This window comes from Grus americana, chromosome 31 (genome assembly GCF_028858705.1).
Source record: "Grus americana isolate bGruAme1 chromosome 31, bGruAme1.mat, whole genome shotgun sequence".
Taxonomy (NCBI): domain Eukaryota; kingdom Metazoa; phylum Chordata; class Aves; order Gruiformes; family Gruidae; genus Grus; species Grus americana.
The window spans coordinates 855,033-879,040 of record NC_072882.1 but is presented as its reverse complement, the minus strand read 5'-3'; the positions used below and the strand labels follow the sequence as shown (position 1 = coordinate 879,040).

Sequence of the window (24,008 nt, the reverse complement as noted above, 5' to 3'; positions counted from 1 at the left end):
TCAGTATTTTACACCTGAAGATTTGACCGTTGTGGTGGTGACACATCTCCGCACAGAGGAGGATCCACCCCCTGAGACGAAGTTGCCACCTCCAGAGCTGCACATTCTTCCACTTCCAGAAGAGAAGCCACCGCTGAGTATTCCTCCTCCCATGCCACAACTGCCTCCAATGATGCTTCCTCCTCCGACTGCACATACTCCTCCTCCCATTCCACTGCTGGCTCCAAAGCCACCAGCTCTGCCTCCAGCAATGGTGGTTCTGCCTACCACAGCTGCAAGAGAAGGACAGGCTCACTGTACGTCAAGTGACAGCCCAGGAATCCTCAGGAAACCCAGGGTGAAAGCCATTCTGCAGAGAGGACGATGAACAGATACTTACAGACATTTACGTTGGATGGGTTGTCTCCACAGAGCCTGTGCAGGGAAAGGAACACAAGTTGTAAATCTAATATCACAGAAGGCAATTGAGCTCCATGCAGTTTCCCAAGTATTCCTTTTATTTCTTGTTTCATTTAACATCAGTCAAAACCACTGAGAAATATGCCTGGTGGGGACCTTGTTTCTATTTTGGGCTTAAAAACTTGGGCAGAAAAATGGAAGTCAATCAGATTCCAGCATTAAATGGGTTGTGAGAGATGATTAAACCTCAGTCGATCCCAAGGAGAGACAGTACTTTGGTCAGGCCAACCTGACAGCGGGTCTCACCTGTTCTCCTCTCCCTCCAGCAGCTTCCTGTACATGGCAATCTCAACGTCCAGGGCAATCTTGATGTTCAGCAGCTCCTGGTACTCCTTCAGCAAGCGAGCCAGCTCCTCCTTGTCTTTGCTCAGGGCGCACTCCAGCTCTTCCAGTTTCCTTCTGGCATCCTTGAGGGCCATCTCACCCCGCTCCTCGGCCTCGGCAATAGCTGACTGCAGCTGATGATTCTGAGAAAAAGAAAAGCGGTTTCTCAGTTACCTTCTGCGCAGCCTGGGTGGAATCTGGGTGGAAAATTGACAGGAGCCACCAATCTCCTCCAAAGGACCTGATGTTCGATCAATACATTGCCCACCCACTATCCTTAGTTCACCACCCAGCTCAGGTGTGACCCAGTCTCCTGATGCCATTACCCAACAAGAGGCTGAGGAACCCCTACCTGCTTCTTCACGTTCTCAATCTCAGCCCGCAGCCTCTGAACGTTCCTGGTCAGCTCTTGGATCTCTATCTTGGTGTTGCGGAGGCTGTCCCCATGCCTTCCAGCAGTGCTCTGCAGCTCTTCATACTGACAGCATGGAGACAAAGCCACCCATCAATGACACAACCTATGCAGAACTCAGGCGGTTCCCATGCCCTGTGGCAAGGGAGGCAGCGATCTGTCCCAAGTGCCTTGACTTCTTCCCAACTCACCCGGCTCTGGTACCAAGCCTCAGCTTCAGCCCGGCTGTTCTGAGCAATCTGCTCGTACTGACGCCTGACCTCCTCAATGATGCTGTCCAGATCCAGGTGACGGTTGTTGTCCATGGACACCACCACGGACAGGTCCCGGCTGATTGTCTGCATCTGAGCCAGTTCCTACAACCAAGACATGAGTTAGCCTGACCATCTGAGGAGGGGAAAAAAAAGAGCAGCACCTCCAAGTAGCCTCTCCAAACCAAAACCACACAGGCACCCTGTCCAACCTCAGTGTCTTTGGCCACCACACACCTCATTGCAACTCCATCCATCCCAGGGGAAGGGAGAGCTCTTACCTCCTCGTAGATGCACCTCAGGAAGTTGATTTCGTCGGTCAGAGCTCCCACCTTGGCTTCCAACTCTACTTTAGTCATGTAGGCACAGTCCACATCCTAAAGGAAAGATCACACGGGTAGACAACGGCTTCCTCCCATCCCAGCAGAGCTGGTGGCACCCAGTGCCTCCTGTTGGAAGCTGCCCATTTGGTGCTGCCTCCTTCCAACACCTTTGCAGCCTGTCCCCTCGCAGCCCTCTCCCCTGGTTCCTCTGTGACTCACCTTCTTGAGCACCACAAACTCGTTCTCAGCAGCGGTGCGCCTGTTGATTTCCTCTTCGTACCTGTTGAAGGGGACAAGACAAGATGAGTCTCCTGGACTGCTCCTCAGCCAGCCAGCAGAGCCCCGCTTCCCTCCAGGGCACTTCTACAGAGGGAAGGCAGTGTGGGAATCTCCAAGCTGGCTCAGCTCTCCAGTCTTGGTGCTCACTTCTTCCTTACTCTGTCACTGCACTTACTTGGTTTTGTACTCCTCAACGTATTGACGCATGTTCTGCAGCTCCGACTCCAGCTGTCCCCTCTGTCCCAGGAGAGAGTCTAGCCTCCTCCTCAGGTTCTGGATGTAATTTTCAAAGATGACATCCAGGTTCTTCCTTGGCCCCGAAGGCCCTTGCTGTTGGAGGAGCTCCCACTTGGTGGAGAGGACCTTGTTCTGTTGCTCCAGGAAGCGCACCTGAAAGCCCACAAAGAGGGTTCTGAGATATTCACCCAGGGAGAAATCGCATTACTCAAACCTCCTGCTTTTTGGGACGCCATAGGAATCATTTCCCAAATCCCCAACAGGACCATGGGTAATTGAAAGCCAGTTTTCCAAGAGAAAGATTCCTCCCTTCTTTCTCCTCTTTTTTCAATTATTCTTGAATCTCTCCTATTTTCTCCTCCTACATTTCTGTCCTTTTTTTTTTTTAAATTATCTATTGGAATTATTACATTCCAGATTTACAGATTATTGTCATTTCCAATTGCAGATTTTGACCCACATTAATTTGCAGAAGCATCAGACATTTTTTACCTTCCAGTGAATGAAACCCCAAATGTCTCAATATCAGAGAACATTCCTCTCATCAGATACAAAAAGTATTCAATACATATGTCATATATTTTAAAAACCTTTATAAGCCATGTTCTCCAGTGCAGACAGTCTAAAGAATACTCATCTGTACTCTAACTGAAATAAGGAACTGCCAGGAATTAGTCAAAAGCTCATTCCTACGTTCTAAGCTCCTCAAGAAGAAACTATTCTTGAAAAAGGACAGATGTAAAGAACCACTTAGGATAAGCGAGCATATCATGATCGCTCTGGCTTGACTGAACAGAGAACACTAGAGAGGAAAGCTAAGGAAGAATTTGGAGCAACCAAACCTGGAGAAAGCCCTTTGGTTTCTCTGCGGCTGTAAAATTTTTACATTTCATTAGGAGGACTCAATGAAAACACTAATAGCCTTCCAGACCTGCCAGCCCTGAGCTCAGAAGGACAATATTTCCCTCTCCATCGCACAGGAACGTTCCTCAGATTCCCCATTCCCAAGCAAATACAGTTCCAGCCTCTCACCTTGTCAATGAAGGAGGCAAACTGATTGTTAAGAGTCTTGATCTGTTCCTTCTCCTGGCACTTCACTTGTTGGATCTGAGGATCAATATCAACATGGACCGGCCGCAGGAGGGTTGGGTCAACCTGCACTGGTTGGATGCCTCCAGGGAACCCAGGACCACCTCTCACAGGACCACCAAAGCCTATTCCTCCACCAATGACACCTCCTCCAATGCTGCCAAATCCTCCTCCATAGCCTCCACCAAAGCCACCAATTCTACATCCGTATCCACCGCCATAAGAGCCACCCATGGAAATTCTTCCGCTGCCACCCATGTTATGGAGGCTCCTGCTGCTAAAACCTCCACAACGTCCGCTGCCTCCAATTCCCCTGGATGTGGAGAACGAGCTATAGCTGATCCTGCTTCTGCCCCCACTTCCTCCAAAGCCACCACCGATGGCAGAACAAGAGCTGTATCCCCTTTTGCTTCCGCCTCCGAAGCTTCTGCAGATTGACTGCCGAGACATGGCTGTTTCTTCCAAGCAGAGTCAAAGTCAAGAAGAGCAGAAAGACCAACGGAGCTGTGCTGCTGAGGGATGACTGCAGAGAGAAGTCTGCACAGTCTTCTCTGGCTTCGCAGCTTCAGGCATTCCCTTTTATCTGTTTCTGGAGGTGGGCTGGGTCTACAAGGGCGTGAAGAGGAAACAAATTTACTGTCTTCATCAGCTTGGTGCGGTTAACAGATTTTTGCCAAATTGTTGACTCCACCCAAAAATACGCTTTGCAATGCAGAAGAGAATAAAAGAGCAAGAGCACTGAAACAGGTCTTAATGAGTAAGTGGACTCTCATATCTTTATGGCATCAGGAAAAATATGTTTTACAGGGATGTAGTCATGTTCTTCCCTCCTCCCACCTTTCTATCTGTTCTTAACAATTTCGCAGTTTGTCTGGATCTGGATCTTTTGCGCTGACGTTCAATGTTGGGCAAGCATTTTGGTGAAAACCAACTAGAATGAGACTTTCACAATTCCCCCAAGCACGCCCCAAATCTTCTTAAGCAGAAAATTGCCGATGACTTTCCAAGAGGCAGTTTCCCAGTGTATAGCAAAAATACCACACATTAACATTTAACAACGGTCAGCATTTCTTCTTTATCCGGAAAGGAGGTGCTTAGTTCCTCTCCTAAGAGCATCAGTTGCGATGGGAGTGCCTTCTTCTAGGGCACATTCCTGCAAAACGTGTCTCCCTGACTCTGAGATAACCAGGTACTGAGACTCTGAGCACCAGAGCGGAATGAGCGAGAGAACGAGGATGTCCAAGCTCCTTCCTTGTGCTTTTCAGATGGCCACAGGGGTTGCCGAACCTGCAGAGGAATGAAAGGACGCTTCGGGCACTAGATGTGGTAACAATGACTGAAGGCAGACAAATAGCAGAGAAATGCAGGCAGGAATAACAGTGACTTGTTAATTTTTTTTTTTTTAATTTTTTTTTAACTTAAGTTGGTAGGAAAATGGTCAGGTTGAGTTCATCATACTAGATCATTTTGAAAAAAAGGGCAACTAAAAGGTAGAAGAAGCTCTGTGATGCTTTCCTAAGTAATGACAGTTGTCGCATATGAAGTGTGCTGTGAGAGGTATGGCATCTTTGACCACATCTTTGACCGCTGTAAATTTGGGGTGGGGGGAAGAGAGGGTGCTGAAAATTTCACTTTAGAAAGATGTATTTTTAGGACACCAACTGCTGATTCAAACTAGATAACAATAATGTTTAATTTTGTGCCCAGACTACGAAGTAGAACATTCACCTGAAAGACATCTTGCAGCTGCCTTCTAGGTCTTATTAATCAAATATACACTTTTAGTTACGTTTATGAACTCTGAGAAAAAATATTTTTCCTACTGCTTAGCTCCTGAAGATCATCAGTAAATGTTAAAGGAAGCACAGTTTAGAGCCTTCTCAGCATTTCAGCAGTACAATTCCATATTGAATTTAAGCTTTCAAAGTGGAATACAAACGTGTGTTTGAATTTTCACGATCACCTATAAGACTTGTACAACCAAATGTTGTCTGAAAGCATCACTAGGTATCAGCCTCAGGCACAGACACTCCAAAGCTTTTGAAAAACCAGCCCAGAGAATCACTTTCAAAAGCCGCTAGAGGAATCCGAACCATAAATGCCATTGACTGTCGCTGAGACGGAGGCAGCTTGACACCACGGTCTCGTCTACAGAACGGGGCGTAGGGGACTGGAGAACGTTCCCCTTGAGGGACACAAGTAACGGTTGGCCAAGGGTTGTCCAGATGTGAGTGCCTGCCCCCTGCGACAGGTTGCAGCTGGAGGATGGGCAGCCATCCCTACGGCAGGGAGGGGACACCCGCCCTTGCAAAAATGGCTCGAATGAAGAGGGTCTTAATTCTCCGTGGTTGTCCCCAAGACGGAGAGCTACGCACTCCAGGTCATTCCACAGTCCAGCGCTCTCGCTCATGATGAGCAATCCCAGGGAGGTGTTGGGTAGCTCGGGTTCTGCTTAGAGAAAACAGGTTGTCTCTTCTCACGGCCGCCCTCCAGATTGCCAAACACACGGTAGCTGCCTTTCTCGGTAGGCAGCATGACTTCGTTGTAACATCCCACATGGCGGCTCCACGGCAAGGGGGAAGATCTGCTAAGTCAGCCAAATGCCTGGATGCTGACCACATTCAGCGCGTACAGATAAGACGCCCAGATTGAGTCACTCTGACGTCTTCAGACAAGATGTGAAGATTATACCAAACCTGGAGTCACTTCAGCCTCCTCCAGGTAAGAGTCAATACCAAGCCTGGGCTCCAGCCCTTCCTTCAGATCTCTTACGCAAGGAGCTGTGCACAGCAAAATCATCAACAGTAGGCAAAGTGTAAACTCTGCAGAAAATGTAGATGGAGACCAAGCCAGGCTGCAGCAAAGAGGTTCTGGTAGCATAGAGGAGGATGTTGCAATGACTCCTCACAACAATGCCTGCAACACCATGTTTAAAATTTTAAAGCTGAGAAGAAACATAGTCTTAAAATTAAGAACCAAAACAGGTGACTCTTGCCCCAAGCCAAAGCCCAAAGTGCTCTTGGCACAGCCTCAGCTTCTCAGAGGCATTGCCTTCTCATCATCTTCTGTTTGGGCCAAACCCAGCCACGTTGCCCAGCCCTAGCTCACTTCTTCTGGGTTTCAAAGCGTGTAGACGTCCCTCTTCCGAAAGCTCTGTAGCCATTCCACACTGCCTTGACTGGACCTCTTCCTCGATCTGCAGCTTCCTGACCTGCTATGGGGACACTGGCAGCTCACAACAGTTTGTTGTGGGACTCCTGAACCACTACTGAAAGTGGTTTCTGTCTCTTTGATCTCTTCTTGTGTTGGCGGAACTGAAGCACGGATCAAACACATCAGCATTCTTCTCCCAGTCTTGCTCCCATACCCCCTCCTCCAGCCAGACCCAATCTCTCCCTCTTGCTCTCAATGCAAAGAACAGACACGGGGGGGTCTGAGCTGACTTTTCAGGGAACTGATGGGTTCCTGAATCCATGGGTTCAGGATGAATCATGCCCTCACAGCCCTACATGTTCCCACTGCTGGCCAGCGAAGGGGAGGATGAGTTAATGGTTCTCAAGCGCTCCTGGTGCTCGTAGGGTGCCGAGCTGTGCAGCGCGCCTGGCCACAGCCTACTGGTACACCAGAGGGCAGGTGCTTGGCCAACATCCATATCCATGCCTGCAGGCAGCTGTTAGACCTGCCCTCCCACCTCTGCCCACAAGACTCCTACCCTTGCCACCTTCCCCTACCACAAAATAAAGTCCACTCCAAGGCAGGAAACTCAGATGAACAGACAACAGCAAGGCTGATCTGATGTCTGCTCCCACCCTGCCGCTGCCGATTTCCATCATCAATCAACCTGTTTGGCTCTCTACTGGTTTCGCCACTGTGCACTGGCAGCTTTCCTGCACAAATCCCATAACTTTCTGATTGTGATTTCAGCATACGCTGTGCACAGCTGCTTCTTGCCCTAAAAATCTGAAATCCAAGTGAGAGGTTGATAAAACCCCTTTCCTAGAGCAGCAGCAATTTGTTTGCATCCAGAGCACGATGATAAGATGTGACATGGGCAACAGGGCACCGAGTGCCTTAGTTTGAGCTCTAAATATTGGCACGGGGCAGCCTGTAGCATCCTCATTGATTCAGAAGGTGCTGGACCCCTCTGTATTGGAGGTTTCCAGACACAACAAATGAAGACATCTGCTGTGGAAACAACTACACATGATTCCAAGGATGGGGCTATATGGGGACCTGCCCAAAAATTTAGCAGCCTCCGGAATTCCTCCAGTTTGGGCTTCCAGTGCTCCTGCCCTCTCACATTTAGTGCAGGTTGTGTGAACTGGGCATCCAGAACCCCACCATTCTAGGTACGGGCTTGTGTTTTCAGGCACTGCCATGACTGGTAAGAGTCAAGAGGCATCACCCATGCTTGGGCACGTGCCGAACTAGGTTTGCACACCCGTTCAGTTCCCCCAAAGCACAGCCACAACACGCTGAACAGAAGAACAACCCACGCCTTCCTACCAACTTGCTTCCCCAACAGCAAAACCCACCTTGCCTGCAAGTCACTCCCAAAGCAACGACACAAAGACATCACGAATGTTCTCTGCAATTTATTGAGAATGGCAACATTCCAAGGAAGTAGGGCATACCACAAACAGAAGAGGAAGGGAGGTGGGGACAGTACATCTCGTTCCATGTCACAAGGGGGCCTGGCACTGAAGAGCAAGCTTTGTTCTCCTTAGAAGAAGTCCGCGTCTGAGTGAGGTCTTATCAGGTGTGACGGAGAGCAAGGACGAGTGGAACTGGAAGCCGCTGCTCCAGAGAGAGCTCCTGCTTCCAGCACACCCGGGGCTCCCAGGTGAGCAAAGCTGCCCAGATGCTCCACCCTGGGGCACGCAATCCCTCTGGCCACTGGCCAAGAAGATGCTCCCGCCCGGCTCGGCCAAGGCAGGAGTCCCGCTTGCCCCACATCTACCCTCAGCCCAAACACCAGTGAATGGAAGCAGCAGGATGTACCGCATGCAGAAGCACCCCAGGGCTACGGCCATCGAGGAAGGGACACGAGGACAGAGGGGGAAAGAGGAGTTTTATACACGTTTGCCACGAGGCAGCCAGAAATGTACAACACAGCGAGAAAGGCAGAGCATTTCCCTCCTGCAAATCAGCTCTCCGTGCTGGGCATCCCCAGGTGAGACTTTTCTTTCTTTGCCCATCGGCGATTTCATCACTGGGCTTGGGACGTGGCATTGCCACGGACCGCGCCAGGTAGACGAGCTGGTCCGTGGCGGGCCGTGAGGGTCACAGTTTGTTTCATTGCAGGACACCGGAGCTGGGTTTAAGGAGGCTGGGCTGCTGCTGGGAGAAGGTAGGAGATGCTTCTTTCCTTGTTCAAGCTGGCCTCGGGGCTCAGAATTTCACGCCAGAAGATTTGACGGAGGTGGTCGTGACACATCTCCGTACGGAGGACGATCCCCCACCGGAGCTGAAGTTGCCGCCTCCAGAGCCGCACAACCTTCCGCTTCCAGAAGAGAAGCCACCGCCGTACATTCCTCCTCCCATGCCACAGCTGCCGCCCATGCTTCCTCCTCCAAAGCTTCCTCCTACTCCACATACGCCTCCTCCCATTCCTCCTCCCATGCCGCTGCCGCCTCCGAAGCCTCCTCCCATGCCGCTGCCGCCTCCGAAGCCTCCGCCCATGCCGCTGCCGCCTCCGAAGCCTCCTCCCATGCCTCCTCTGCCTCCAGAGATGGTGGTCCTGCCTACCACAGCTGGAAGAGAAGCACAGGTTACACACCCATTACATACCCGTAACATACTGGCAGGTTGTATCTCCAAGACGACATGGTCTGCTACTACTTCACGAGGAAACGAATGCAGATACTTACAGACATTGACGTTGGACATGCCATCGTTGCACAGCCTGTGAGGGAAAACAGGACCAGTTAATCCTACAAGAAGTGCACATTTCTTCAGCTGAGAATTTCCCTTTTTTTCATAGAATCTTAGAATGGTTTCGGTTGGAAGGGACCTTTAAAGACTGTCCAGTCCAACGCCCTGCAATGAGCAGGGACAACTTCAACCAGATCAGGTTGCTTCGAGTCCCATCCAACCTGACCTTGAATCTTTCCAGGGACGGGGCATCTACAACTTCTCTGGGCAACCTGTGCCAGTGTTTCACCACCCTCAGCATAAAAAATTTCTTCCTTCTCTACAAGTTATATATTCTCTATTCTTTCTGAATTTCCCAATTATTCTTTAAAAGAAATCAACAATCTTGAACCTGACATTCTTAGAAGAAATATGGAAATCATTTCTACTTAAGGGTCAGAATTAGAGCATGAGTGGTATGAAATTTTAGAGTGCATGCAAAAATTTGACTCACAGACAGTACAATCTGTCAAGAATTTGGTCAGACATACAAAGAAAGTGAGATACCTGTTCTCCTCTCCCTCCAGCAGCTTCCTGTACATGGCAATCTCAACGTCCAGGGCAATCTTGATGTTTAGCAGCTCCTGGTACTCCTTCAGCAAGCGAGCCAGCTCCTCCTTGTCTTTGCTCAGGGCGCACTCCAGCTCTTCCAGTTTCCTTCTGGCATCCTTGAGGGCCATCTCACCCCGCTCCTCGGCCTCGGCAATAGCTGACTGCAGCTGCTGGTTCTGAGAAAAAGAAAAAGAAAAGTGGTTTCTCAGTTACCTTCTGCACAGCCTCCACTGGAGCAGCCCTCAGGGCACAAACTGGGTGGAAAATTGACAGGAGCCACCAATCTCCTCCAAAGGACCTGATGTTCGATCAATACATTGCCCACCCACTATCCTTAGTTCACCACCCAGCTCAGGTGTGACCCAGTCTCCTGATGCCGTTACCCAACAAGAGGCTGAGGAACCCCTACCTGCTTCTTCACGTTCTCAATCTCAGCCCGCAGCCTCTGGACGTTCCTGGTCAGCTCTTGGATCTCTATCTTGGTGTTGCGGAGGCTGTCCCCATGCCTTCCAGCAGTGCTCTGCAGCTCTTCATACTGACAGCATGGAGACAAAGCCACCCATCAATGACACAACCTATGCAGAACTCAGGCGGTTCCCATGCCCTGTGGCAAGGGAGGCAGCGATCTGTCCCAAGTGCCTTGACTTCTTCCCAACTCACCCGGCTCTGGTACCAAGCCTCAGCTTCAGCCCGGCTGCTCTGAGCAATCTGCTCGTACTGACGCCTGACTTCCTCGATGATGCTCTCCAGATCCAGGTGACGGTTGTTGTCCATGGACACCACCACGGACAGGTCCCGGCTGATTGTCTGCATCTGAGCCAGTTCCTACAACCAAGACATGAGTTAGCCTGACCATCTGAGGAGGGGAAAAAAAAGAGCAGCACCTCCAAGTAGCCTCTCCAAACCAAAACCACACAGGCACCCTGTCCAACCTCAGTGTCTTTGGCCACCACACACCTCATTGCAACTCCATCCATCCCAGGGGAAGGGAGAGCTCTTACCTCCTCGTAGATGCACCTCAGGAAGTTGATTTCGTCGGTCAGAGCTCCCACCTTGGCTTCCAACTCTACTTTAGTCATGTAGGCACAGTCCACATCCTAAAGGAAAGATCACACGGGTAGACAACGGCTTCCTCCCATCCCAGCAGAGCTGGTGGCACCCAGTGCCTCCTGTTGGAAGCTGCCCATTTGGTGCTGCCTCCTTCCAACACCTTTGCAGCCTGTCCCCTCGCAGCCCTCTCCCCTGGTTCCTCTGTGACTCACCTTCTTGAGCACCACAAACTCGTTCTCAGCAGCGGTGCGCCTGTTGATTTCCTCTTCGTACCTGTTGAAGGGGACAAGACAAGATGAGTCTCCTGGACTGCTCCTCAGCCAGCCAGCAGAGCCCCGCTTCCCTCCAGGGCACTTCTACAGAGGGAAGGCAGTGTGGGAATCTCCAAGCTGGCTCAGCTCTCCAGTCTTGGTGCTCACTTCTTCCTTACTCTGTCACTGCACTTACTTGGTTTTGTACTCCTCAACGTATTGACGCATGTTCTGCAGCTCCGACTCCAGCTGTCCCCTCTGTCCCAGGAGAGAGTCTAGCCTCCTCCTCAGGTTCTGGATGTAATTTTCAAAGATGACATCCAGGTTCTTCCTTGGCCCCGAAGGCCCTTGCTGTTGGAGGAGCTCCCACTTGGTGGAGAGGACCTTGTTCTGTTGCTCCAGGAAGCGCACCTGAAAGCCCACAAAGAGGGTTCTGAGATATTCACCCAGGGAGAAATCGCATTACTCAAACCTCCTGCTTTTTGGGACGCCATAGGAATCATTTCCCAAATACCCAACTATGACTCATTTAAACATCCAAGCTCCTAAAGTGCATGACAAGCATCATTAAATTTTGAATCATTCTAAACCTCTCACTTGGGGACAAAAAGGGGTTGCCAAGAGAAAACACCACCCTCATTTTCCATAGCATCAGCTTTGGACATTGCTATCCTCTTTGCAGTAGTGGCATCAATAAAACAATTATATTTTTCATCTAACTATACATAAATACATACATTCTCCTACAAGGGATTCTGTTTTGGGGGGGTTTATCTATTTGAAGTAAAAATAGAAAGCTAGTTAACACTCTTAGGTTTGTAGAATCAGTTCCTTGAAAAGAAAGTTTCATCATAATTAAAAGTACATTAGTGAGAACTCTTAGGGTAACTAAATACACAATGATGACTTTACCCTGAATCACTAGAAATTAGGCTGAAGTGATGACTGGGCAAGAGAATCCACAGCACATCCTGCAGACCTTGGTATTAGTCTTCCGTTAGCATGAAAACCTTGTCCATTGTTCCATATTACTTAATAAGACCTTAATAATACCTTGCTACCAAGGCGTCAGACGTGCAAACTTCAACAAGTACTTGTTGGTAAGAAAAACCATTCCCTTTCCCTACCACAGGAAAGTCGTCTAAAACACCCACCTCCAAACAAGCACAGTCCTAAATTCTCACCTTGTCAATGAAGGAGGCAAACTGATTGTTAAGAGTCTTGATCTGTTCCTTCTCCTGGTTTTTCACTTGCTGGATTTGGGGGTCAATCTCAACATGGACCGGCCGCAGGAGGCTTGAGTCAACTTGCACGGGTTGGATGCCTCCAGGGAAGCCAGGGCCACCAAAGCCACCCATTCCTCCACCACCCATTCCTCCACCAAAGCCACCCATTCCTCCACCACCCATGCCTCCACCACCCATTCCTCCACCGAAGCCACCCATTCCTCCACCAAAGCCACCCATTCCTCCACAACTCATTCCTCCACCAAAGCCACCCATTCCTCCTCCGTAGCCTCCACCAAAGCCACCCATTCTTCCTCCGTATCCTCCACCGCCATAACATCCACCCACGGTAATTCTTCTGCTGCCACCCATGTTATGGAGGCTCCTGCTGCTAAAACCTCCACAATGTCCACCTCCTCCACCTCCCCTGGATGAGGAGTACGAGCTGTAACTGATCCTGCTTCTGCCGCCACCTCCTCCAAAGCCACCACCGATGGCAGAGCAAGAGCTGTAGCCCCTTCTACTCCCGCCTCCAAAGCTTCTGCAGACAGATTGCCGAGACATGGCTGTTTCTTCCAAGCAGAGTCAAAGTCAAGAAGAGCAGAAAGACCAACGGAGCTGTGCTGCTGAGGGCTGAATGCAGAGAGAAGTCTGCACAGTCTTCTCTGGCTTCCCCGGCTTCAGTCACTCCTTTTTATCTGCTTCTGGAGGTGGGCTGGGACGGCATGGGCGTGAAGGTGGAAACCAATTCATTATTTTCATCAGCATGGTGTTGTTGACAGATTCTCAGTTGAGCTTTACCATATTTGGGCCTGCCTAGAAACACACCCTGTAATATAGAAGTGAATAAAAGAACAAGAACATCTAAACAGGTCTCAATGACTAAGTGGACTCTCGTATCTTTATGACATCTTGGAAATCATCTTTTACAATAATGCACTTTTCTGCAGCCCCTCATTGGATTTCCACCCTTCATTAATGGTTCCGACTAATTCCAGATATAGATCTTCCCAATCAAAGCTCCACTGAAAGGAGAAGTTTTGATGAAATCCCAGCTATAATATAGCTTTCACAATTCCTTAAACACACCCTAAATCCCCTTTTTATATGTAAAATTGCCTTTGGCATTTTAGAAGAAGTTTCCCAATCTTGAACAAGAACTCATGACACTAAAGTTTGAAAAGACTCAGCATATTCTGCTAGAAAGGAATTGCATCTCCTTGGAGTGCACGTGGTGTCACTTTGAATGGGAGTGTCTTCTCCCTGTGTATTAAATTCCCTCCAGCTGTACCTGCCCAAATCTGTGACAACTAACTGGGACCTTGGATGATGCTGGAGCAGAGTGAGCAAGATAACTTGAATCACCAGGCTCCTTCTCTGTGCTCTGCTGAGGGCGACGGGGAATGACGACCTGTGGAAGAATGAAGGGACACGTCGGGCAGCTGCTTCGGTGACAATAATTGGGGACAGACAGACAAGCACTGTAGAAACGGAACGAGAGATGAGCAATTCGAGGTGGTGAGGGGTTCCTACTGCTCAGATGAATGTTGCTGACCTCTTGTTTACCTGGTCATTTCCAAAGATGAGACAACTGAAGTGGAAAAACTCCATTGAGAAATGGAGCTATTACAACTTCTAAGGCATAGTATATCCTCTTGATTTCAAATATTTTGTTGGGAAAGGAACACATATTAGAAATGTATTCTGTAGGATGTCACTGAAATAAAGAAGCCCATTTTTTATTGCATGTAAATGAAATTTTAAATAATTACTCATAATGTTCCAGATTACGGTAGAAAATATACAATGATACAGATGTGCAGTGTTCTGAAGAAACTAGATTATTGGTGCTGGTCAAAAGGAAACTGAGATCTGTAAATACTATTTTAAAGGCGTTCTGAAGGTATTATCTGCCTGGATATTATCAATCAAATATATATTTAAGTTAATGAGTGAAATACACAATGACTTTTCACATTGTCTCTAGATAATAGCCAGCACAACTAATCGAAAAGTGACAGAGAAAATATACATTACAGCCCTTCAAAAGGTTTAAAACAATAATGAATATTAATTTAAGGTCATTCAAAAGACCTACATGTAAACATATACATTCATAAGGAATTTTCAGAATCTCCTGTAAGACTTGTGCAACCAAATGTTGTCTGAAAGCATCACTAGGTATCAGCCTCAGGCACAGACACTCCAAAGCTTTTGAAAAACCAGCCCAGAGAATCACTTTCAAAAGCCGCTAGAGGAATCCGAACCATAAATGCCATTGACTGTCGCTGAGACGGAGGCAGCTTGACACCACGGTCTCGTCTACAGAACGGGGCGTAGGGGACTGGAGAACGTTCCCCTTGAGGGACACAAGTAACGGTTGGCCAAGGGTTGTCCAGATGTGAGTGCCTGCCCCCTGCGACAGGTTGCAGCTGGAGGATGGGCAGCCATCCCTACGGCAGGGAGGGGACACCCGCCCTTGCAAAAATGGCTCGAATGAAGAGGGTCTTAATTCTCCGTGGTTGTCCCCAAGACGGAGAGCTACGCACTCCAGGTCATTCCACAGTCCAGCGCTCTCGCTCGTGATGAGCAATCCCAGGGAGGTGTTGGGTAGCTCGGGTTCTGCTTAGAGAAAACAGGTTGTCTCTTCTCACGGCCGCCCTCCAGATTGCCAAACGCACAGTAGCTGCCTTTCTCGGTAGGCAGCATGACTTCGTTGTAACATCCCACATGGCGGCTCCACGGCAAGGGGGAAGACCTGCTAAGTCAGCCAAATGCCTGGATGCTGACCACATTCAGCGCGTACAGATAAGACGCCCAGATTGAGTCACTCTGACGTCTTCAGACAAGATGTGAAGATTATACCAAACCTGGAGTCACTTCAGCCTCCTCCAGGTAAGAGTCAATACCAAGCCTGGGCTCCAGCCCTTCCTTCAGATCTCTTACACAAGGAGCTGTGCAGTAAAATCATCAACAGTAGGCAAAGTGTAAACTCTGCAGAAAATGTAGATGGAGACCAAGCCAGGCTGCAGCTTTGGATCTCACACAGCAAAGAGATTCTGGCACAAAACTCAAGAGACAGCATAGAGGAGGATGTTGCAATGACTCCTCACAACAATGCCTGCAACACCATGTTTAAAATTTTAAAGCTGAGAAACACAGTCCTAATAATAAGAACCAAAACAGATGACTCTTGCCCCAAGCCAAAGCCCAAAGTGCTCTTGGCACAGCCTCAGCTTCTCAGAGGCATTGCCTTCTCATCATCTTCTGTTTGGGCCAAACCCAGCCATGTTGCCCAGCACACTTCTTCTGGGTTTCAAAGCGTGTAGACGTCCCTCTTCCGAGAGCTCTGTAGCCATTCCACACTGCCTTGACTGGACCTCTTCCTCGATCTGCAGCTTCCTGACCTGCTACGGGTTTCTGTCTCTTTGATCTCTTCTTGTGTTGGCGGAACTGAAGCACGGATCAAACACATCAGCATTCTTCTCCCAGTCTTGCTCCCATACCCCCTCCTCCAGCCAGACCCAATCTCTCCCTCTTGCTCTCAATGCAAAGAACAGACACGGGGGGGTCTGAGCTGACTTTTCAGGGAACTGATGGGTTCCTGAATCCATGGGTTCAGGATGAATCATGCCCTCACAGCCCTACATGTTCCCACTGCTGGCCAGCGAAGGGAGAATGAGTTAATGGTTCTCAAGCGCTCCTGGTGCTCGTAGGGTGCCGAGCTGTGCAGCGCGCCTGGCCACAGCCTACTGGTACACCAGAGGGCAGGTGCTTGGCCAACATCCATATCCATGCCTGCAGGCAGCTGTTAGACCTGCCCTCCCACCTCTGCCCAAGACAAGACAAGAGCATTGTCCTCTTCTTCCCCTAACACATATCCAAGTCTGCTCCACTGGAAGATGATGAGAACAGACTGTCATGAGAGGGTGCTCAGTTGTGTTGGTTGGTACAATGGCTGAGGTATGAATACTAGGACAGTGCTTCTGCCTCATCTGAACTGCTGCACATTGCTTCACTGGAGCATCCAGAACCCCACCATTCTAGGTACGGGCTTGTGTTTTCAGGCACTGCCATGACTGGTAAGAGTCAAGAGGCATCACCCATGCTTGGGCACGTGCCGAACTAGGTTTGCACACCCGTTCAGTTCCCCCAAAGCACAGCCACAACACGCTGAACAGAAGAACAACCCACGCCTTCCTACCAACTTGCTTCCCCAACAGCAAAACCCACCTTGCCTGCAAGTCACTCCCAAAGCAACGACACAAAGACATCACGAATGTTCTCTGCAATTTATTGAGAATGGCAACATCCCAAGGAAGTAGGGCATACCACAAACAGAAGAGGAAGGGAGGTGGGGACAGTACATCTCGTTCCATGTCACAAGGGGGCCTGGCACTGAAGAGCAAGCTTTGTTCTCCTTAGAAGAAGTCCGCGTCTGAGTGAGGTCTTATCAGGTGTGACGGAGAGCAAGGACGAGTGGAACTGGAAGCCGCTGCTCCAGAGAGAGCTCCTGCTTCCAGCACACCCGGGGCTCCCAGGTGAGCAAAGCTGCCCAGATGCTCCACCCTGGGGCACGCAATCCCTCTGGCCACTGGCCAAGAAGATGCTCCCGCCCGGCTCGGCCAAGGCAGGAGTCCCGCTTGCCCCACATCTACCCTCAGCCCAAACACCAGTGAATGGAAGCAGCAGGATGTACCGCATGCAGAAGCACCCCAGGGCTACGGCCATCGAGGAAGGGACACGAGGACAGAGGGGGAAAGAGGAGTTTTATACACGTTTGCCACGAGGCAGCCAGAAATGTACAACACAGCGAGAAAGGCAGAGCATTTCCCTCCTGCAAATCAGCTCTCCGTGCTGGGCATCCCCAGGTGAGACTTTTCTTTCTTTGCCCATCGGCGATTTCATCACTGGGCTTGGGACGTGGCATTGCCACGGACCGCGCCAGGTAGACGAGCTGGTCCGTGGCGGGCCGTGAGGGTCACAGTTTGTTTCATTGCAGGACACCGGAGCTGGGTTTAAGGAGGCTGGGCTGCTGCTGGGAGAAGGTAGGAGATGCTTCTTTCCTTGTTCAAGCTGGCCTCGGGGCTCAGAATTTCACGCCAGAAGATTTGACGGAGGTGGTCGTGACACATCTCCGTACGGAGGACGATCCCCCACCAGAGCTGAAGTTGCCGCCTCCAGAGCCGCACAACCTTCCGCTTCCAGAAGAGAAGCCACCGCCGTACATTCCTCCTCCCATGCCACAGCTGCCGCCCATGCTTCCTCCTCCAAAGCTTCCTCCTACTCCACATACGCCTCCTCCCATTCCTCCTCCCATGCCGCTGCCACCTCCGAAGCCTCCTCCCATGCCGCTGCCGCCTCCGAAGCCTCCGCCCATGCCGCTGCCGCCTCCGAAGCCTCCGCCCATGCCTCCTCTGCCTCCAGAGATGGTGGTCCTGCCTACCACAGCTGGAAGAGAAGCACAGGTTACACACCCATTACATACCTGTAACATACTGGCAGGTTGTATCTCCAAGACGACATGGTCTGCTACTACTTCACAAGGAAACGAATGCAGATACTTACAGACATTGACGTTGGACATGCCATCGTTGCACAGCCTGCAAAGGGAAATTGGTAAATTTTAGTTATCCAACAAAAGAGACATCGTAAAATCTGAGAACTGTATTTTTGTTATCAAATTATTTTCCTGTTTCATACTTATCAGCAACTTTGGTATCACTAAAATCTTTAAGAAGGGAAGGCATTGAACCTCCTCTTTACAATGAGGTTCTTCCAGACTTCAGGTTCATTAAAAAATTTGCACATAACAGAAATGAAATGGTAGCTATACCACCTATAGTGAACACGATATGCCAGTTATCAGTCCTGACCACCCAAAGTGTCATCCAGAGTGCCAGCAGCCTTCTCTACGCATTTGAGATGATTTGAGACTACGCTATTAACGTCAAACCTCCAGGTGTCCAGCCCAGATCACAACACCCCTCTCAAATCAAAGCTCAAGTGTTTACCTGTTCTCCTCTCCCTCCAGCAGCTTCCTGTACATGGCAATCTCAACATCCAGGGCAATCTTGATGTTCAGCAGCTCCTGGTACTCCTTCAGCAAGCGAGCCAGTTCCTCCTTGTCTTTCTGCAGAGCACTTTCCAGCTCTTCCAGTTTTAACCTGGCATCCTTGAGGGCCATCTCACCCCGCTCCTCGGCCTCAGCAATAGCTGCCTGCAGCTGCTGGTTCTGAGGAAGGAAAAAAAGGGAATTTTCTCAGGTCTCATTTGGTCATTTAGGATCAGCCCTCAACCCCTAAGCAGAGGAGTCAAGGGGAAAAAAAGGGTAACATTTACAAAAAGTAAACAAGGGGTGGTTGAAGAAACCATTTCTGCCCCACACGTGGTCATTTGTGATGCAACCTGATGCCAGCATCCCATGAGACTCTACCCAACTCCTACCTGCTTCTTCACGTTTTCAATCTCAGCCCGCAGCCTCTGGATGTTCCTGGTCAACTCTTGGATCTCTATCTTCGTGTTGCGTAGGCTGTCCCCATGCCTTCCAGCAGCGTTCTGCAGCTGTTCGTACTGATGGCACCAAGACAAAGCAAACCTTCAGTGAAACATTCCTGATGCCTAGACAAGATTCATCAACAGCTTCATAGCTCACGTGCTGCTACAAACCCCTATCACATTGGTCATGGATGCCCAACTCAATGTAAAAGATAGTTCTGAGACTCAATTATTGGTTTCGAACTTTGAAATAGATCTTAGCGACACTAGTAAGCATCCCTTTGTTTCTGACAAACTACTTTGGGCAGGCATTTTGTAGTTCAGGTACATTTTTGGCCATCATTTTTGAGAGGCTTGTATGGTGCACCAAAGTGAGATTTGGTACACCTTGAAAACAGTGCGTCAGATCCTTCAAAAGCAACTCAATTCCTCTTGAGACTTCCTTGCATGAGCTCCAGCACCGTTAGCTTGAAGAGATGTCTCACACTGTCATAAATTATCTGCAAACTCTAGACATCACCAAGAGTTCCTTAATTGCTTCCCAACTCACCTGGCTCTGGTACCAAGCCTCAGCTTCAGCTCTGCTGCTCTGAGCAATCTGCTCGTACTGACGCCTGACCTCCTCGATGATGCTCTCCAGATCCAGGTGACGGTTGTTGTCCATGGACACCACCACGGACAGGTCCCGGCTGATTGTCTGCATCTGAGACAGTTCCTGCAACAAGACAGGCAGCTCAAGTGATTCTCAAACCTCAATCCATATGGATATCCAGTACAACCTCAGTGTCTTTGGCCACCGCACACCTCATTGCAACTCCATCCATCCCAGGGGAAGGGAGAGCTCTTACCTCCTCGTAGATGCACCTCAGGAAGTTGATTTCGTCGGTCAGAGCTCCCACCTTGGCTTCCAACTCTACTTTAGTCATGTAGGCACAGTCCACATCCTAAAGGAAAGATCGCAGGGAATGGTTTCATTTCCCCTTGGAAATCCTTCAGGACCGTGGAAATTACAGTCTGTGCTGAGGGTAACAGCTCTGATTGTGTTATTCAATTACGAAATTAAACACAAAGGACTTCAAATATCAGCCCGCAGATCCTACAGTCTCTCCAAATTCCCATTCAAGAGGGAGTCCCCTCAAAGAGGAGATAAAGACCGATATTCAAGCAATCGTTTTGTAGTGCGTGTGACTCACCTTCTTAAGCACCACAAACTCGTTCTCGGCAGTTGTGCGCCTGTTGATCTCTTCCTCATACCTATGGAGAGTGAAAATACAAGCTGAGTTTCCTGAATTTACCTGCCTAAGGCCACACTAAACAAAATAAAGAAAAAAAAAACAGAATAAAATATTTAGACTGAAAAAAATACATCTCCAATTGCCATAAAAAGCATGTGTGTGAAGAAAAATGACTACCAAGCTGCTTGAGTTACCTTCTGGGTTAGACCGTCACTGCACTTACTTGGTTTTGTAATCCTCCACGTATTGCTGCATGTTCTGCAGCTCCGACTCCAGCTGTCCCCTCTGTGCCAGGATTGATTCCAGCTGCCTCCTCAGGTTCTGGATGTAATTTTCAAAGATGACATCCAGGTTCTTCCTTGGCCCCGAAGGCCCTTGCTGTTGGAGGAGCTCCCACTTGGTGGAGAGGACCTTGTTCTGTTGCTCCAGGAAGCGCACCTGAAAGCACATGGGGTATCCACCATCACATGGGGAGCAGCAGGAGCAGCCAAGACACCTCTTTCGTCACGTAAAAAGATTCTCCTTTGCATGACTATGAGAGAATCAGTTAACTTTTTAATTGTTATTATTGCTATTATTATTATTTCTGTTGTTGCCTAAACCGCAAGATCAGAAAAAGGAGGAAATTTCTAAGTGATATTTAAGTCAAAGGAGCTTTTCAGTGTAGCACCAGCTCTAAGTACATTCCCATTACAGGTAGTGTACAAATCTTAGATTTCTAGTCTAGATTTAAAAGCCTGGACATTTGAAAACAAAGAGGGAAAAAAAAAAAAAAGTATATCAGTGAATACTTAAATGGGAGGGTATTTGGAAAGGTAATGGTACAGGAGGGAAAATTTGTGCCTGAAACCTGCAGATGTTTGGAGGTGTTGAGCCTGCTTGCAAGAATAACCTATTAGTTGAGCCTGGTGCAACAGGCTGGATTAAAGCCCTGCAGACATGGCTTTGATCTCATGTGGAAGAGACATTCTCATCTCTTCCCTAGCAGTACTTAATAAAAGACTCTGCTCAAGCTTCTCAGCCTGCTGATATTTAGCTCAACAAGAACAACATTTCTGCAGAACTTGCAAGTTCCTCCCAATTTTGACCCTTGATTAGACACAATCCCACCATCTCACCTTATCAATGAAAGAGGCAAATTGATTGTTAAGAGTCTTGATCTGTTCCTTCTCCTGGTTTTTGACTTGCTGGATCTGGGGATCAATCTCAACATGGACTGGCTGTAGGAGGGTTGAGTCAACTTGCACTGGCTGGATTCCAGGGCCACCTCTACCGGGGCCACCAAAGCCTGGCATGCCAAAGCCTGGTCCACCAAAGCCGCCCATTCCTCCACCACCCATTCCTCCACCACCCATTCCTCCACCATAACCACCCATTCCTCCACCAAAGCCACCCATTCCTCCACCACCACCCATTCCTCCAAAGCCACACATTCCTCCTCCGCCCATTCCTCCACCAAAGCCACCCATTCCTCCTCCGTAGCCTCCACCAAAGCCACCCATTCTGCCTCCGTATCCTCCACCACCATAACATCCACCCATGGAAATCCTTCCACTGCCACCTATGTTATGGAGACTTCTGCTGCTAAACCCTCCACAACGTCCGCCACCTCCAAATCCCCTGGACATAGAGAACGAGCTGTAGCTGCTCCTGCTTCTGCCGCCACCTCCTCCAAAGCCACCACCGATGGCAGAGCAAGAGCTGTAGCCCCTTCTACTCCCGCCTCCAAAGCTTCTGCAGACAGATTGCCGAGACATGGCTGTTTCTTCCAAGCAGAGTCAAAAATCAAGAAGATAAGAAAGATCAATGGAGTTGTGCTGCAAGGAGATGAGTGCGAAGAGAAGGGAAGTAAGTCCCTCTGACTGGAAGGCAGTAGATGCTCTCTTTTATCTGTTTCTGGAGGTGGGCTGGGTTTGCATGGGCGTGAAGGAGGAGACAGTTACTGTCTTCATCAGCGTGGCGTGGTTTATAGATTTTCATCTTCAATTTGCCAAACATTGACCCTACCCAGAAACACACCCTATAATGCAGGAGAAAATTAAAAAAGATACAACCGTGTCTACCAAATGGCAGCACTCAATGACTAAGAAGTCTTATGCTTTTGTGGTATAGTAACAGTCTCCCTAAGATATACTAGCCTCTTTTTTTCACCTTTCATCCATTGTGGTTGTTTCCCTGCTTATGTTTATCTTTATTTTGATCTTTCACTCCAAAGCCCCATGGCAGGCAAGCGCAGTAGTTCATGCCAAGTTGTAGCACGGCTTTCACAATTCCCAAAACACACCTATGTTACACCCTTAGTCTTCTTTTTACATGGAAAATTGCCTTTGGCTTTGAGCAGTAGTTTCTCAATCTAGAGCCAGAGCTCAGCAAATTGCATTTTGATGAGGCTCTGCGTCTTTTCGATAAATAAAACCTTACCAGAAATGAGATACCGGAGCAATGATTGGCACTGCAAATTCATTTATTGTTGGACCAAACTCTTACTGACAGATAGCCAAGATAGTCTCAGCACCAGTGAAGAAATGCCGCGAACATCACAGATGGGAAATCCCTTTAAGATTTTCTGAAGGCTGCAAGACCATGAGAAGAGCCAGAGGAGACATCGGGAACCCAGCTGCTACGGTGGGAAGTGAGGACGGACGGACGGACGGACGGCTCTGAGAATAGACTGAGAGAAGGAGGCATGCAAACTCATGCTGCCCGCATAATAAATCCTGTAACTATTTAAATGCAATTAGCTAGGCAGAGGATGCTGGAGAGCTCAGCTCGTTTGTAGAGACACATAGAAATGAGGAGAACAGAGGGCACAATAACTTTCACTCGAGGAAATGCATGTTTTTCAGCTGCCTGGCTTACTTCAGTATTTATATGCAAATATATTTTTGGCAGGCAGACACACTTGTAAGCTGCGTTGAGCCCTCCTTCAAGAGCACGGGCAGGAATCCTTTTTAAGCTTGTTTGAAAGCAATCACCAGATTTTAGAAAGGCAGAAGTTTATCAGAACGCTCTGGGTTTGATGCCGCACTGAGTAAGGATTAGCTTATGAGTTAAACTTGCAAGAGTAAGACTATGACCCATCATGCATTCATCCTTTTGTCTTGCAGAAGCCTGCTAATCAAATAACAATTACTGCCTCGTTTTAAAATTATTTATTGAGAAGATCCATTTTTTTAATTCGTTTTCAACTTTTTAAAGGCCAGCTAAGAAGTTTTGAGGTTCAGAAATCTTTATGATTATTGAGGTATCTAACTGTGCTGGTGGCTGTCTAGCAAGGTTCTCAGACGTTCCCATAGGACACAGGCAATTAAGTGCTTCTTGAAAATCTACACTAGCAACTCTTGGTATCTTCAGATGTTTAAATACCTCTAAAAATATCGCCCAGACACCTGTTTCCAAAAGTGCCTAGAGACCTGGACTGTGGCGTAACGTGCAGCTAAACTGGCATTTCCACTGAAAAGCACGACTGTCCCTCCCCAGCACCAGCGTGGGTTCGTGAGCACGCGGGGAAGCGGATCAGGGGATCGATAGGGCTAAAAAAAAAAAAATATACCAACAAGTCACTGTGAGACCAAAGGGATGGGGAGGACAGGGGGTTTGGTGGTTGTACAGCTTGGTTTACAGACAATGAACACGTGGGCTGAGGAGGTCCCGTACGGCTGGTTGGTCTTCAGCAAGACTTTGTCTCCTAAATGCCACAGTTGGGACAAACGCCTGCCCAGCCTGGGAGGTTCTGCAGCACAACCTCAAGCATCGCTGCGACCGTGAGCCAAAAGACTTGACAAATATCTGACCCCCTCCCCTGGGCGAAGGCAAGAGCCGTCTCCGGACACCCCTTCCCGTCTAGAGGAGAGGCAAATCGCAGGCAAGACCCGGCAGCGCCGTCTCTGCGGACCCGGGCTGCGAACA

At 49.0% G+C, this 24,008-nt stretch overlaps 2 protein-coding genes and 1 pseudogene across 2 annotated transcripts; all 3 read right to left on the bottom strand.

The window, feature by feature from the left end:
* Positions 1–3,947, bottom strand: LOC129198086 (keratin, type II cytoskeletal 6A-like; annotated as a pseudogene).
* Positions 3,948–8,560: 4,613 nt separating this feature from the next.
* Positions 8,561–12,930, bottom strand: LOC129198088 (keratin, type II cytoskeletal 6C-like). Its single transcript, XM_054807137.1, has 11 exons — positions 12,573–12,930; positions 12,325–12,536; positions 11,337–11,551; positions 11,102–11,162; positions 10,841–10,936; positions 10,500–10,664; positions 10,243–10,374; positions 9,795–10,009; positions 9,245–9,279; positions 9,098–9,127; positions 8,561–9,016 (listed from the first exon to the last, which is right to left on the bottom strand). Exons 1-11 carry the CDS (start codon positions 12,928–12,930, stop codon positions 8,766–8,768), a joined length of 1,770 nt encoding a protein of 589 aa, XP_054663112.1. The 3' UTR covers positions 8,561–8,765.
* A 4,525-nt stretch (positions 12,931–17,455) lies between these two features.
* On the bottom strand, positions 17,456–21,856 carry LOC129198078 (keratin, type II cytoskeletal 3-like). The gene is made up of 9 exons (XM_054807110.1): positions 21,218–21,856; positions 20,323–20,537; positions 20,058–20,118; positions 19,713–19,808; positions 19,415–19,579; positions 18,814–18,939; positions 18,381–18,601; positions 17,935–17,969; positions 17,456–17,817 (listed from the first exon to the last, which is right to left on the bottom strand). Exons 1-9 carry the CDS (start codon positions 21,854–21,856, stop codon positions 17,456–17,458), a joined length of 1,920 nt encoding a protein of 639 aa, XP_054663085.1.
* Between the last annotated feature and the right edge of the window lie 2,152 nt (positions 21,857–24,008).